General features: G+C 40.1%; 1 protein-coding gene across 1 annotated transcript in view; it reads right to left on the bottom strand.

Annotated features, from left to right (window-relative positions):
- st6galnac5a (ST6 (alpha-N-acetyl-neuraminyl-2,3-beta-galactosyl-1,3)-N-acetylgalactosaminide alpha-2,6-sialyltransferase 5a) overlaps positions 1–17,048 on the bottom strand; it is a 44,611-nt gene that overhangs the window by 14,746 nt on the left and 12,817 nt on the right. The window contains exon 3 of the mRNA XM_062428240.1: positions 3,588–4,000. Coding sequence (XP_062284224.1) covers positions 3,588–4,000 — 413 coding nt within the window. The remainder of the gene's footprint in view (positions 1–3,587; positions 4,001–17,048) is intronic.

Here is a 17,048-nt window from a genome sequence, read left to right as displayed (position 1 = left end):
TTCATGGTTCGTTCTGTCTGATTAAAGTTCCCATTTTTGTTGCATCACTGTTTTTACATTTCTGAGAAATGGAAACTGTGCCAGCATTTATTGTGTTTGTTATCTCTTTCCATGCATCTTTTTGGATTAGACCCCCCCTCCTTTTTAAATATATCTTCTTTGATGTACCTCCTTGACCAGCAGCAGACTTCCCTCTGCTTCAGTTTGTTTTTGTTTTGTCCAATTTCCTGTACTTTTCTAGTTGTTAAAATGAATATGTGAAAAAGTCGTATAAGGACGTTTGTGGGAGGGAGGGAGCTGTGTGAAATTGAATCAATTCTATCAGACCAAACTGTTGGAGATAGAAAGAAGAGAGTTTACCAGACCTCTGTAGCCCACTCCTGATCTCTTCTTGAGGCTAGGAGCTCGAGGCTACTAGCCACTATTAGCATAACCAGCCGGGTCTCTTCAATCTGCATTCAAATAACACAACTTTACACTTTCAAATTACGTATAGTGCACCTGCCAAAGTCCAATTTTGCATGCAGGTGATATGCTGATCCTTCCCAATGAAGTGATGTCAATATAATGTCGATGATCAGTGTGACATATTTTTCACTTTAATTTAAGACATGTTTCCTTCTATGTTGATTCTTTAGAGAATGTGTAAGTATTATTCTCAAAACTTTGGTAAATATATATTAAGGTGTTGGAAACATGCACTTACAATAGTTGAAGATGGGGTCCCTGATGCCTAGGCGTTATGACGCATAGAACCACAAAATATTCCAGCAGGGGACCTCTAGTTGCATATCCCTCTTTGTCCCCCCCTCATGAGTCCTGCCTGTTGCTTACACTGTCACTGTCCAATGAGGGCAAAATTATCCCGCTAAAGCAAAGACTAACAAGCAGAAAAAACCTATAGTCATGGAGGAGGTCTGATTCTCTTTGCTCTTGATCCATTTCATCCTGTAAAGCTCTTATTGCAACCAATTATTCCTCTCAGGTCTGTGTATTCTCTGCTGCTGCAGCTGTTGCGTCATTCTGTGTTGCACAGCTGGCCTGCTGAGGCTCTTCTCTTTTCCTGTTTTTGACCTTTTCTCATAAGTCACAACAGAATGATTTTGCAGGATTGCCAGGCGTTAGCTGGCATGGTAGACCTTTTGAAGATTTAACATCAACATCCATTTTGTCAGCTCTCCAGTAGTGGGTAGATGGTCCTTTAAAAACATCAAACCTGTGATCTTTTGGTAATTGAGCGATCTCTCACCACTAGGCTTGCCACCTACACATTTTGTTTCAGCAAACTACACCTCAACTCAGCCCAAATGGGTCCAGTAGAAACCTAACAGTGCAACAAAGTGAAGCTTTTAGTGATTACAATAAAGCATTACAGGAACATAAAACAAGGAATGAAAAAAAAGTTATTTCAAAAGCTAATTTGCCTTAAATCACCAATTGAAGCTCATTCTGGCCTGCCAATTTAACACAGAGGATGCAAAGGGACACCTGTTTTTCATTGCTCCTCCGGTGGTGTTATTAAAATGGGTGGATGTGGCAACATCCCACACCATCTTAATTACCTTTATTTAAATGGCATAGCCCATAATTACAGTTACAGGCTGCAGGGTTGCAGATTGCACAGTTGATTACCCAGAAACTCTGTTATTAATGCCACTCGCACAGGCTCTAAATCCTTAAAGACCATTCATTTTATAAATGAGGTAAAAAATGTTGTCATTTCATAAAGGTATGGCACATTTTGCATACAGATGGCTTCTTTTAAACTTCTCTCAAATGAAATTGAGATCACAAAAGTTAATGCCTAATGCTATAAAGGATGAGAAACAGGTAATAGGAACAGTAACAGAAGCTGCTTGATCACTGTTAACATTTACCATGATTGGAGGCACAGATTTTGAGGGATGGATGTGTCAGCTATTCACTAAATCCTCTACTTGGCAATTCCATCCCCTGACACCTATCTTAAGCTGAAGTCAGATTCAGTCTCCACTGACAACTCGGACAAAGGCTCAGACAAAGACAGGGTAGGAGAGAGAGAGAGAGAGAGAGAGAGAGAGAGAGAGAGAGAGAGAGAGAGAGAGAGAGAGAGAGAGAGAGAGAGAGAGAGAGAGAGAGAGAGAGAGAGAGAGAGAGAGAGAGAGAGATAGAAAGAGAGAGAGAGAGAGAAATTGGTGTGTACGGTAGTGTTTTCATTAAGCATTAATGGCCACAGGACTGAGAACTCAGCTTGGTTTCATTAAATTTGAGTCCTTTTAACACTGCTCAGCTTGAGAGAAGGTGTTGCAGAAAGAGAAACTCAGTTATTTGTACATCACACACAAGCAAAGCAGAGGTTTTTTAAGTGACATCACTATTTAACGTTGGGCATTAACAACTTTCACTTGGTGATTGCAGGAAACTCACAGCATCAATGACATGAGAATCTGCTGCCAAATAGTGGGCAAGAAACCATTATCACTTTCCTTACGTCCATGTTAATTAAACTGTCTTTCAAACTTGATTTTCAGTAACAACATGTCTTTGATTCCAGGGGCTTCCTGCAAGCACTTAATGCACTATAGTACCAAATGTAATGACCTTGACAGAAAAATAAACTATACACTTACAACCACACATTCAAGTTGATGGATTACCTACTGTATTTCAAGCTAATTTAATTTCTCTACAAGTTAATTTTCATATTGTACTGAAGAAATAGAGACAGAAGCCTGGAGGACAGGAAATTAATCTTAAAATGCAGGGTAAAATATTGTAAAATATGTGTTTTGTTGTTCTAGTCTGAGCTCAAATTGGACCCAGCAGTCTGCATAGCATACAGATACTGTTCTGGGGCACAAGCATTATTAATTTTAGTATACAAATTACTAATTTGTAGTATAAAATACTGATAACTGTGGTAGAAATTATAACATGTGGGTGGAATATATATATATATACTGGTTCTAACTCTTTTCTTACTTTTTATATGTAGAACAAGTTTTACTGTCTTGCTTTAGAAGACTTGCATGTATTTTAATTACTGTATTTAGATATAGGGAGGATAAAAGAACTATTTCTCTTCTGTGCCACACTGTATAGTGATAAAAAAAAAAATCTTCTGACTTTTTCCACAAGCTATAATTATTTTTGACTCACTAAGGAGTATTTCATTCATCAAATAATAAAATGTACCTTTGATACCTGCCAGGCTAAGTACAAAGAATTTTGCTCATATCCATCAATTTGTGCCTGAACTGAACCAGGTTCTATCTCATGCAGCTGCACATTTACACCTTCTCTCACACAGATGAGTATCTACCATCATAAGAACATGGTGATACTGAAAAACAAGTAAAGGTACGCCGTTGTAAAGAAATCTTAACATGCCGTTATTGTGCACTGGTGAATACTGGCCCAATTTAATTATAGCTTAAAAATGCAAAACCACCTGACTGAAATGCTCTTTTAACCCCAAAGTATCATCACAATAGAATGATTTCACTGTAATTAAATTTGATACGTATTCTGTACTCCATACACCTCATGGTCAGAATCCAAATTACCTCCCTCCTTATTGTATTCTTGCACATTCATCTTCCCCTCACCTGTCCTTGCCAGTTTCCTTCTTGAAGAGCTCATCAAACTGCAGCATCTTCTGCCAGGAAATGATGTAGACTTTGAGTTTGGGTAGCACCTGGTTCATCAGCCTCAGGTTGTTATACACCAGGCCCTTCCCGTCACGCCTCATGTAGCTGCTGGGGCCCCAGAAGATGAATACTGTGTCCTGGCTGGCATTGAGCAGCTCATGGCGACTCCGCAGGACCCGCTGCATGCTGGAGTGAGCAATGACGCGCAGGGAAGTGCGTCGGCCGACATCATGGGCGTAACCCCTGGCGGTGGGAGCGTCGTTCATGCGAATGACACATTCAGCCTTGTCGATCTCTTCACCCCGACCGCCTCCAATGAGGTGACCTGAGCTGGTCACCAGGGCGCAGGTCTGGCAGTGCATCTTGAGAGGCTGATTAATGGAAGCAGAGCATAAAAAAACAGGAATGAAATAAACATTAAAAAAAGGTGTCTCTGCTAATATCTTGTGCATCAAAATATGTGTCCTCCTTGTCCACTGTGGAAGTAATAACAGCACTACCAGCAGAATTTACATGTTAATGTTGCACCATATTTATTATAAAGTCAACACACCCTGTATTTTCAAGTTGTGTTTCATGTTCTGAGAGTTGTGTTTAGCCCTTGGTTTAAACAGATGCAAAGCGGACAGAAATGCACACCTAGGGGGACTTTGATAAAAAGCTTCACTGTGTGTTTGAGGTGGAAAATGCTTTGTTGACAAATGGATAGAGACAGAGCCTCCTGGTTATATGTAGCTTGTCATATTGCTTTGTGATTGGTAGAAACCCGGGGGTTGTACAAAGGATTCACCTTAAATCTTTCTCCCACTTGCACACAACAGGGGAATGTGTGTTTACCTCCATAACCAGACCTGATGCATACAATTCATATTGCATACTTATTAAATAGGGAGCTTTACTTTATTCCAATTATTTTCCCTAAAATATTTTTGATATAGATAACTAATGAAAGCTTTAACTGAAATCAACACATAATCAGTTCACTACCTCATGAAAAAAGGGATTTTTCTACTGGCAACATAAGCTACAATACCAGAAAATATTCTTATCATTCTGATGATTGCAAAGAAAACATCCACTCATGAATCAAAGACTGTCACATCCACAAAAATTAATAATTAAGAAATCTCTGTCACATATTGTTTCACAGGAGCAGGCACAGCAATCTAAGCAGTAGACATTTGTTAAAGAATGTCAGTGCTTCTTATCTTCTTCTTTCTAGCACAAGCAACATGTGATTTTGGGGTAATTTTGCTATGATTTTTTTCAGCATCTTTTTGCTTGTTCTGCTAATAAGTTTCTTCACAAAATCAAAAAATATTTCTTTGCTATTGTTAGAAACACAGCCGCTACTTGAGACCACATTGGGAGCATCTGTAAATGCACACTGTGGTTGATTGTGTGTGTGGCCTCTTTTTGTCATCAGCATATTCATTCCAGGATGTGCATGCACATAAATCATTAACAGACCTATTTGTGTATGTTAAGCTGCTCTACATGTTGTGAGGCTGCTGCACATGTACAGTATGTGTGCATGTGGGTGTGTCCAGGATTTTTTCTTGCTTCCACACAGACCCCTGTACAGACCCCTGCAATGAAAATCAATGATATGCAAACCAGTCCTGCAGAGCCCTCTAATGTGCCCTGAAATATCTCCCCAGCAGAAATATGGTAGTTATTTACATGCTTATAGCCATAACAAATTTACATTTTCGTGGCATTAACAAGAACAAATGGTTATTGCTGGGTGTGGGGGTGGTGGGAGATGTGTCATTATCATCCTCATCTGCTGACTTTGACTTAGTGGAAGATTACCGGCAGAACTGGCTCATCTGGTTAATGAGACCTTAAGGAGCAAAGATAGTGAGAGAAAGAGAGATGAAAAGAAGAGGTGGGGGAGAAGAAACAGGGATAATGGAAAAAAACTGAGTGAGAAAGTGATGGAGAAAAAAGGGAAAAAGAAAAGCTGGCAAAAGAGAAAGAGATATATGGAGGCAGTGAGAGCCACACTGGTACCAGTGTTTGATGAAACGCTGAGCTAATGAGGTCCTGGCGGTCTATACCAGCAGCAACATCCATCCACTCCTCCCATCTCCCCGTGTCCTTCCTTCTCCCACCTGGCAGCACCTTGACAGCCAATCTGGCTGTAGCGCTGCAACACCAGTGGAGCAGGTCAGAAATCCCATTTTCACCCAGGGGCTTTTAAGTGGCTCCACAGACCCTATTTTCTCTTCCTCTGTCTCAGGGAGAATTTAAGTGAGCCTTGCTGGCCAGAATTGGCCTCTTCAGGGAGCCCAGTCAGGCTATTACCGAGAAATAGGCTGGATGGTCTGAACAAGGCTCTACATTTCAGCCGGAATTACGTGACCCATCCAATATGGTGGTTTGGGTTGAGGTGATGGAGTCGAAGTAAACTGTAGTTTACTTCTGACCGTGGCATTAAGGGCTGGCCGTGAGCGTCTCCTGACTGCTGAAAACTGAAAATTTCACTCATGTTGAATTTATCCTCAACAAAATGTTTACTGCTCAATAATTCATGCAATAAATTGTTCATAATTCAAGACACATCTATCATTTATGTATTTGAAATCACTTTCTTTGCGCTTCAACAAAACACCTTTGATCATAGTTACTGCAAGTGTTTTAAAGTATTCCTCCAATATCTTGTTACATCACCTGATGAAAGTTGTAATCAGTGATGCAACCAAAGGGATTACCCAAAATAAACACTGTATTTTGACACCAGTTATGTTATTTATCTTCAGGTAATGTTATTCAGGTTTGCACAAAGTAAACATTAATTTCTCTTCTGTACCAGTCCCAAATTACGAGCAGCTGTCACAAATCCTTAATTTTGTCCCGAAAATGAAACTAAACCCAAGTTTGGATTAGTTATTGACTAATAAAACATTAAATACGGATTGCTGTGAAACCTTATTTTGTTGTTGCCACAGACAGGCACTGTAACCGTAGTCGAATTATAGCTGTAGTGTCGCAAATTGATGAACTAGGCATAGTAAAAAAGGAAATTAAACCATCTTGATGAAATTAACAAAGTGAATATGATGTAACGGATAATGATTTACACACTGTTACATACAACACAATCACTGTTTCTTTTTCCTAATGGCTTCATGAACAAACATAATATATCTTAGTGTTGCGTTTTGACTTTTAAGTGTTTTACTATTTGTTGACACTAAATGTAATGTACTGAAGGCCCCGCCATACCTCCAAATCCCCCTGTTCCACCCATATTCATCTGGTAACCCTGTCTGTAACACATCTTATAGTGATTTTTTTTCTTAAAAACACAACCTTATACATTTTGACTTTTCCCAGAAGTCATCCTTATTTTTTGAGATAATCTTACATTATACAACATTATACAAAACAATTTCAGGGATATTTTTCAAACTTACACGACATGCTCAGTCTATATTTCTTCAATAAATTGACAGATGGAAAAGGATTTAGAGGCAGGGAGGAGTCACTGATGAAAAATAACTGATGGTCTATAAAGTACAACAAATTATGTGATTCTTTAGGGAGTGAAAGGTAGTTTTATCTCTTTTATTTGCCTGAAAAGTGGCAAATAATTTATGAAGCTGATTATTATCTCTGGTAATCCCGTAATCATTTGGTCTATAAAATTTCATATTCATCTTTTGTGGCTTGGAATAAGTGTGCAGGCGTTACATTTTTTCATTGATTCTATAAAGTATTAGAATATGGTGTAAAATGTCAATCACAGTATCCCAGAAGTTTTGTTTCATCCAAACAACAACCCAAATCCAGCAGATTCATTTTTGCAATCAGAGAAATTCCCACTGGACCAAGTGGCTTCTCCCCATTTTTTCTTGAAAATGTGTCAAATTATATCTGTCAACTGATTAACTGATTAATCATTTCAGCTCTAAATAGTTGTATTGTTTATGTAAAACATCATGAAGACACCACTACAAATGTGCTTTTTTTCTAGTGTAAGTGGATGGGATTTTTTTTGCCCTATATTGTTAAACAGCGTATGTATATTAGGCATATTACATTAAAAATGTACTCTCGCAGGATGAAAAAAATAATTCTTCATTTTATTATAGGATATTCAGCCAAAGAGAGATGAAGGGTAACCTTGTCCCACTTGTGGCACACAGAAGGAGCTTGCCCTGGTTTCATTAAGCTTTTTCCTCCATCCACACTGTCCTAGTAAAGGTACAGAAGCAACATGCAGACAGACAACGGCCTGTCACAACTCTGCTTCACCTGCTGGAGCGACAACCCAGACAGCCCAGGCCGCCCCCCCTCTATTTCCTTATTCTGTCGGCATCTGAACCTTCCTCTGCCTCTAGAGCACCTGTCCTTCACTGGCACTGGGCTGTATGAACCATCACTGCCTGCCCATCGCTCACCCTGTCTGACATCCTGACCCACTCTGTGTGGAGGAAAACATGTCTGTCAGAGCTGCAGGGATTAACCTTGAGAAGATAGTAGAGGGGATGAAAGGGAGAAGGAGCTCGGTCCCAGACCACCTTGGGAGGCAGTATGCTTCAGAGCTGAGGGAGACGGTGTGGACCTTTGGGGACCAAATACAGATGGTTTGTTACTAGATAGTTTTCGGGTATTGATTCAACTACAGAATAAACATGAAGCTTAGTTTTCAAAATGTGTTTCCAGCTGTACTCAGTGAGGCTGTTTCAGTGTTCATGTGTCAGTCTGGTATTATTGAGTGGCAGTTGAAGACTGTGTATGAGAGTGTGAAATTAAACAACGGGGAGAAATAAAATCCATAGAGGACTCATATAATCACACATTATTACTATGTGATTGTAGTTTGTGCAGTTCAGCCCAGCCTGATTGGTTTCGTGGTTAACGCTCATAGCCCTTCGCTGCCCATGGGTAACATGGGTAATAATTGGTGGTTAAAACTCACATGGGTCTTAAGGGTGTGTGAAATCAGATTTAATTCCTCACCCGACTCCCCCCTCACTTCCCCAATGTAGCTCAGTCCCTTGGGGAAAAGACATACTTACACTGCAGTGAACCTTTACGCTTGATGTATGCCATACCCCCTCTGAGCGAAGAAATAGCATTTGAGTGTTGTTATTGATTTTGTGTGGGTGAATGCAGTGGGAAGGGGGATCGAGCGAGGGCTTAGTGAGGATGCTACGTCTTCAAGGATGCGAAATGGAGGATATAGCCAGTAAATGTGAGGGTTGAGAGGCAGCAATCATCCAGCCCAGCAGGATGTTGTCTGGCTGTCTAGTATCGCCTAGAGATGCAACAAAAGAACAGAGCATTTTCAACCTCCTCCAGGCTGACCTTTAGGCTCATCAAAGATGTCTTTGTTTTCTACAGTCTCCTCAGAGATAAGGCTTCTACACACAGACAGAAATTAATGGTGGCCTAAAGCAAAAATGCTCTGAAAAGTTCTTAAAAAAGAAAAACGGGGGGAATTATGACCTCGATATATAAGTATCTTTTATTGTATGTCACACTGCTCATGTGTTGATCATGTGGGTTGTGAATGCAGCGTTTGTCCGTGGGCGACTGATGGGTCATATTTTCCAGTTTCATATGGTAAAACAAAGCAGGTTTTGATTAGAAAACGACCAAACATTCAGCCTGTGGCAGTACAAATAGTTTGTACCAAAAAGCACGAGTGTACAGTTATGTTAGCATCTCTGTGAGGTTGTAGCACTACTTTTACACAAGACTGCTTTGCAGTGTTGACACCTAAGCAACTTTCTCAATAGATTTGGTGACTTTTAGACCCATTTAGTGACAAGTCTAGCAACTTTTTGGGCAGACCTTATACTTTACTTGGATAGAGTTGCCAGTGTTTCTCAGTGAATGTGGCTGTGACTCTCTGACTGTGTTCATTGGGTGGGACACAGAGCAGCAACACATTATGTGGACCCATCATCAGCCAGACAGAGTATGATTTGTGAATGTGCCTACATACGACTAATCATGATGATCCCCATTGTCTGAATTCTAAATGGATTAACTTGACTTTTTGTCAAAATGGTCAGTTTATTTCAGTGTCTAGATAATTTCTCTATTCAGTTCATTTACAGTCTATACAACAGCCTGCATGAAGTAGATTTTAGGTAAATATTAGAGGTAGACTTAGAAACATATTGATCTAGTTGAAGTGAATTTTCTTTATTTAGATTTTTTTTTTTTAAATACTACATTATGTTGTCACATATATGCGTGTGGCGTCATCTAGCGACTGTTCAAGCAGGCTTTAGCTGTTTCCCAGTGAAAATAGTTGGCAACACTTTTGCCTTGTGCTAAATGCTAACGCTAGCATAGCAAAATGCTCACAATGACATTAATGCAATGCTGATGTTTATCATGGTCCCAGTCTTTGGTAAGTATGTTAACTTGCAAACAATTAGCACTTAACACAATTCGTTTTGCAGATATTTGGTAATAAACCAAAGTACTGAACCAGTTGAAAACATGATTTGATGACGGTGCTAGTCAGGATCACCAAAGTTATTACTGTTTAATTACTATGGGGGATGAACAACTGTGCAACATTTCATGAAAATCAGTGCAACAGTTGAGAAATTTTACTAAAAAACTGAATTTTCTAACTCAACTAAAGAAGTAAAGTCTGTGGATCACTATAGTCATTAGGATTCATCCTCTGAGTGTCTGTACCAAATCTTATGACAATTAATCCAACAGTTGTTGATATATTCAGCCTGGACCCCAGTGGTGGATCAACAGACCGACATTGCCTTTAGCCATGCCACTTGTATGTACACAGTTACAAATAACAACCAATATTGTAAACATATCCTCAAACAAAATAAACATTAATAATGCAGAGTGGAGGACAGACTGGTTAGGAATAAAAATGTCATCACAATCTTCTGTAAAGCCAGCTGTTTTTTTTTTATCTATTGAGTAAAGTTAAAACAAATCTCTCTGGGATGAATTGTATATTTGCAATGCTAATGTATTATTTCATCATTCAGTAGAAAAAAAAACATCATGAAAAAATCAGATTAAGGGATAAAATGCCCTCAAAAATAACTGTGTGCAATTTATGAGATGAGAGGATTAAAAGAAGAGAAAGAGAGGGGGAAATGGAAGGATAAAAGAATGAAATGGACAGGGACAGTGAGAGTGAACGACTGAATGAATAGAGTTAACGAACGGAGAAACAAAACACCAATTAGAGTCAATGGCAGCAAAGGAGGAGTGGACGGGAGGGGCGGCATGAGTCTAGCTACCAATTAAAGTAAAATCTCCCAGCAGCTGGAGGCAACGGCAGAGAGAGAAAAATTCAGTCGTGGTTGTATATAAGTCCTATTTAGACCAGAATCAAACCTGCTCCTATTGTGCTGATGAATGCTGGCACACAGACACAGTCTGGCAGGTTGAGTGCTGCAGGCCAGAGTTGATGGAGGAGGGCTTATTTGGAGCTGTTTTGTCCAGCATGCACGTTTGACCAGTCATTAGAGAGAGCTGAGGTGGGAAGCAAACACTGCTGAGAACTAATGAAGACAAGGAGAGGAGGAGGACTGACGAGAGGAGGAATAGAGGGGGAAGAGTGGATATCGAAACAGGGGCAATTAGGGATTCCAGTGGTCAGCAGTCATACTCCAGGTTGACAGCTCATGCTGTGCTGACGCTCTGGTCTTAATTAAGGCAGAGTTTTCTGTGAGTACCTTGAAAAGAAGACATGTTTGATGGAGGGCAATTATCTACTTCAGAAAAATAAATGCGTCTGACCTAAAAAAAAAAAAAGAGACTAATGAAAATTCATTGATAGAGTGTTTTTTGGATAAGTGACATGGCTGATTATCTTGTTAGGGGGGCACGGTTGAAACAAGAACTGATATCATGCACAGTGTTTGAAGAAGAGGAGAGATTGGCGGCGGAGCTGTGATCTTCAAAGCAAGCAGGAGTTTAAACTTCACTTCTTGTGTGTGTATGTGTGTGTGGCACAGAGAGAGAGACAGAGAGATAGATAAAGAGAGAGAGAGAGAGAGAGAGAGAGAGAGAGAGAGAGAGAGAGAGAGAGAGAGAGAGAGAGAGAGAGAGAGAGAGAGAGAGAGAGAGAGAAGAGAGAGAGAGATTCAACACAGACAGTGCTACAGACAGTTAGATTTAATGTGTGACTTTGTGCACGTTTGTGATCAAAGTAAACAAGTATGGGTACTGGAGAGGAATGCAACAGTTTAAAGCACATCAAAATGAGTCTCTCTCTCTCTCTCTCTCTCTCTCGCTCTCTCTCTCTCACACACACACACACACACACACACACACACACACACACACACACACACACACACACACACACACACACACACACACAGGACAAAAACAAAGCACGGTGCAATAAAGCTGACAGAGTTGTAAGTCCTGTTCATTTCTGAGCAACAACTGAATCCTATGATCAAACTCAATACTAGAAAAATTCAGACACTGATTCACAAATTCAAGCAACAGTTCAGAGGTTTGACAAGTGCCAACCAGAACTTCATGCTGTTTATAAAAGAACAGATAATAGAGGACTGTTGTAGCTCTGGTGGGAGACAAAGCTACTGATTAAGATAAAAACTAGATGTAATAGCAGTCAATAGGGGCTCAAAAAACATGATGGTCGGTCACATAGTGAGTTTAATATACTGATTAATGACTAAAGCTGCACCTAGGGAGATTTCCTACTGATTAATGCTAACAAGTCTGAAATTAACTGAACAAAGTTTTGATTGTTTTGAGATTCATCTTTTAAAAAAACAATGACACAGCGAGCAAAACTGAGCAATTAATTATATATCACTTTGGTTTACAGAATGGAAATTTATGCCACTATAATGCAGTTAAAAGAATGGATTATATGGAGGAAGAGCTGGAGAGTCAGTTAGCTGTCCTCACCAGGTTGAGGGACCTCCCATGGTCATGCAAATATTGATTATCTTCCCAAAAATGGCACGGCTTTGGGGTTTGTTTGTTTTACCCTAACCCTTTTTTTTTGGGGGGGGGGGGGGGGGGGGGGTTGATAGATTGACATGTTTTATCTTCACTAGCAAATAAGTATGTAGCATGATGTTGTTAGAAGTTTTTTGGAAGTTCAAAATGCCAAAAAACAATGCAAGTGGCTGTACTGGTCCACACTTCATGCCTTCAGGTACCAATGAGAAGATAAAATATGTTTTAGGAGGGCCAATTTAAGGAGCAGATCTGTGAGTTGGATGGATAATCAAATCCCAAAACACATCACGGTAGTTTAAAGTATGATGAAATTTTACAAATCTGGAAAGTTATTACAGCAAGAACTACTTTATCCTTTGAATCTAACTAAAAGGATTTGGCTGGCAATTTTCCATATTAGTCTTCATGTCAACAAATCTCATGTGCAGAGCCAAACCAACAATAAACTGATCCCACTTACAAGTATTGTGCAAAGTCTGATATATATGATTCCTCTGTGCTGTAGATCTTCACAATTAAAAACATGCCAATGAGCCATATGATTTACATGTAAAGTGTAACATGCAAAGTGCAATGTTCATAGGCCTGAGTGGAGGGGAGTACAAAGTATGTTCAAGGTTCACATCCTCAGAGTGGAGTCCCCAAACAGCAGTCCACATTGGTTTTGTTTTACCATCATAGAGATTGTATTGGCAACCACCATCTCAGCATAGAGGGAATGGCTGTCTCTATACATAAAGCACTGTAGTCACTGTGTTTTAAAGAGAATCACAGTCTTTTTGGGAGATTGTTCTAGGTAAGCAATTGGAAAAAAAATCAATTATGATACACAAAATTATGTGTACTTTTCTGTCTTTTTCTCTAATTAATCTAAACAGTCTTTTCTCTCAATTATTTATGGCAAAATATAGTCATTTTGCTTCTTCAGTCCCCTACGAAACATTGAAAGAAGTGAAAATCTTTCTTCAAATGAACTGCTCCAGGTTTATAGACATGCAACTCAGGACAAGAATCCTTGTCTCCTTGAAATTCCCAACAAACAACAACAACAAACAGTGGTGTATTATATCTAGAGGCGATTGACACAACCACACATAGAATGTGATAAAAACCGAGAACATCTATAAACAACGGCCTCAAAAGTTACCACAAAGTTGTTGCATCATCTCTGTGAACAAAGTCTGAACACAGTGCATAACTACACTGCACTGAATTTGACTATACAGGTGTTTCTATTAATGTGTCCACCAACATTAAACCAAAGGCTTCAATTCTGTCTCACACTCTACTCCCTGCAGTGCTTCCCCAATCAAAAATGCCCTTGTATTGCAAACTCTTCTGCAACTTGTATGCGGCTCAGCTCTGCCCTGAAGGTAGGACTCTGTCATTAAACCTTAACTCTCCTCACCACCTGCACAAAAGGTGAAAAGAACAATTCTGCACCTTGTTTCTGTGTCTCTTTTCTCTCCCAGATAAAAAGCAAACCTCCTCCCCATCTTCTTCCTCACCTCATCCAGTGTGGGTGACCCGGAGAAGAGAACAAACGCCCCCTCTTGCTGTGAGTATCTATTAGTATGTTCTGCTGGAAGGAGTAGATCCAGGCAGCCCAATGTGTCAAGCCAGTTGGTGTGTGGAGAAAATCAGGTTGCACCGTGTTACAACACACTCCTTTGCCTTAATTGGCTCCATATCAGCTGGGTTGCCGCTGGTGCAGACTGTACAATGATGCAGCTATTGCTTGTCCCCATAACCTCCACCCAGATAGAGGAAAGCTACTGCTGTGAGGACCACACAGACACATCCCCATAGGAATGATTGCCTTGGCATGAATACAAAAGATGAGGTGCAATTTACCAGGTCAAAGAATCTCTCCCTCTCCCCTTTCCTCTGAAATTGCAGCAGGAGGTGGTGAGCGGAGAAGATAGAGGAGGAAAAAGCCAGGAAGAAATGACAGAAGGACATTAGGAAGAGAGAGAGGGAGGCAAAAAAGATGGGAAAAAGACGGGGGGAGAGAGAGGGTGAGAGGGGGGGAGCCGTGACAGACAGAGGCGGGCTGAGGAGGGGAGGAAAATGAAAGGCAATCTGATAGATGAAAAAGAGGAGCAAGAAAAGGGAGTGTCTGTCAGAGAAAGAAGCACTTTGGAGACCAAGAAATGTAGGGCAGGGCCTTCAGAGAGACATGGAAGAATTTCAGGGACATCCTTTGATGAGAAAGACTTGCACACTGGCTTTACAGCTGCACCGACGTAATGATACAGTGTCTGATAAGGTCATTATGCAAGCACAAAGCGGCAGCCTCGCAAACACCATTAAAATATCTGCAGGGTTTCCTCTTTGTATCTGAGCGTGTCCAAACACCTGAAGTCAATGACTCCATGTTTTGGGGAGATTTCACATTTGCAAGTGAGCTCACGGCAGCCTTCATCATCACACGGTTTATTGATGCAGCGAGCTGATATGTTCCCATAATCCTCTCAGATCAGCTGTTCTGAGTGATAGGAATGGTTATCTCCCAGCGCCCTGTTGTAAACAATGAACTGAATCGATAACGAGAAGATGATCTTGTTAAGAGAAGTCTGGTGAGAGTAATGACTTGGAGGAGACGTCTGAGCTCAAGGTGTATGTCACTGCTTCATTTTCACATCACGTCCACCCCTGCACAGCAAAAGACCCTTTTTCTACACAAAATACAGTGAGTTGAAAATGAAACTGAAAGATAAAAGGTGCGGCATAATCCTAGCGTGGAGCCGAATATATGCATGGGTAGGGACAGCGGGAGGACATTTAAATATGGCACTCAGGCGAACTGTTAACCATCAAACTCGAGATGACAAGTTTGTTGTGAACAAGGGCAAACAGGCAATTTTCACACCAACGCAAAACTTCTTCCTCCAGACTGGAGCCTGGCTTTTAAATCTTGGAGTGCAAGTGTAATAAATCCCGCCGAGCAAAATCCCAAAGGAGCAATTACTGTTGTGTTCTTGCAATATAACAACAAGCCCAAGAAAAACAAAAAGGAGACATCAATAATACATCGCCAATACGACAGTCCCAATGTGTGGAAAAGCTCTGCTTCCATCTGAAAACATTGTCAATGCTAAATATTCTAGTTGGAGAGTGTCCATTTTGTGCTGGAACAGGGGATAATGAGAGACAGTAACCAAAAAGGATGTGCGTGGGTATGTGTGAGTGTGTGTCATTAGTGTGTGTGTGAGCGCGTGAGTATGAAACACCAGCTGTCATTGACAACACTCGTCAAGCAGGAAGAATCTCCTGGGAGGTGACAGATTTCGAATTAGCAAGCAGGACACGTGAGTGTGTTTCGCAGTCTCTCTGTGCTGTTAACTAAGTAAATATACTCAAATACTATCCTTAAGTATTTCCATTTAATGCTACTTTATACTTCTACCACTCCATAACGGTTTAGAGAAAAAATGGTACTTTTTACGCAGCTATATTTATTATACAGCTATAAACAGTTCTTTACAAACTATGAATTTACATTAAAAGAATATACAGTTTTATAATAATAAAATAAAAAATACAATATAATGTTACAGTGGTTTCTGAATATTTTGGCTTTTGGTTTTTTTCAAATAGCCATGTGTACTGCAGTAGAGGTGATGTAGCATTTCACTGACGAGATAACGACTGTGTAAAACTCTCCGACGGTTTCATTTAAATAACTGTTCAATTTTTCAGTGGAAGGGGACTTTAAGTAATATTTTGAATTTAATAATCTCACTTGTAATGGAGTATTTTTACACTGTGGTATTGTGATACTTTTACCCCTTCCGTCACTGGTCTATGTGTGAGTGTGAAAGCAGAAATTAGTACTACTACTAGTAATAGTGATCATCATCATCATCATCATCATCATCATCATCATCATCATCATCATCATCATCATTATAATGATTATAATAATAAGAATAAGCCCCTCTTCATGAAAAAACTCAAATTCATTGGTGCAAACCAGTGGAACTCAAAAGGAAGGAAAGAAATTAAAGCTTGTTTATGCTTTTTCAGCTGCATTCCCTGAGACACAGACTTTTAATAGGAAAAATGCTAATGAAATGAATCACAACGTTCATATTTATTGCCACGGTAATGCCTATTCATTTACTTAATGGATACGCACCTGAGATACGATAATAGCGAAAATGGTGATTAGGAACATGTGAGTGAGAGCTACATTCACGCAGGTTGATCCTCACAATGACAGAAATAATTCATGCCAGCAGTTCTGGAACCGACTCAGATCAGTAAATGGCTGTTTGGAGCCTTTTTTTCTGTTTTTCACCAAGGTGATGAGCCTCCCCCACAAACATCGGGGTCATTAGTCTAATCCTCAGTGTATTCTGCCTAGCAGGAATTCATAAAGGCACAAACAATGTGCACAAGAACGCTAACAGCCTTCTGTTGGGGAGGTGCTCCCACACCGTTTTATCCAGTAATGAG

The sequence above is a fragment of the Scomber scombrus genome, chromosome 11 (assembly GCF_963691925.1).
Source record: "Scomber scombrus chromosome 11, fScoSco1.1, whole genome shotgun sequence".
Taxonomy (NCBI): domain Eukaryota; kingdom Metazoa; phylum Chordata; class Actinopteri; order Scombriformes; family Scombridae; genus Scomber; species Scomber scombrus.
This window is presented reverse-complemented; position numbering and strand designations above follow the sequence as displayed.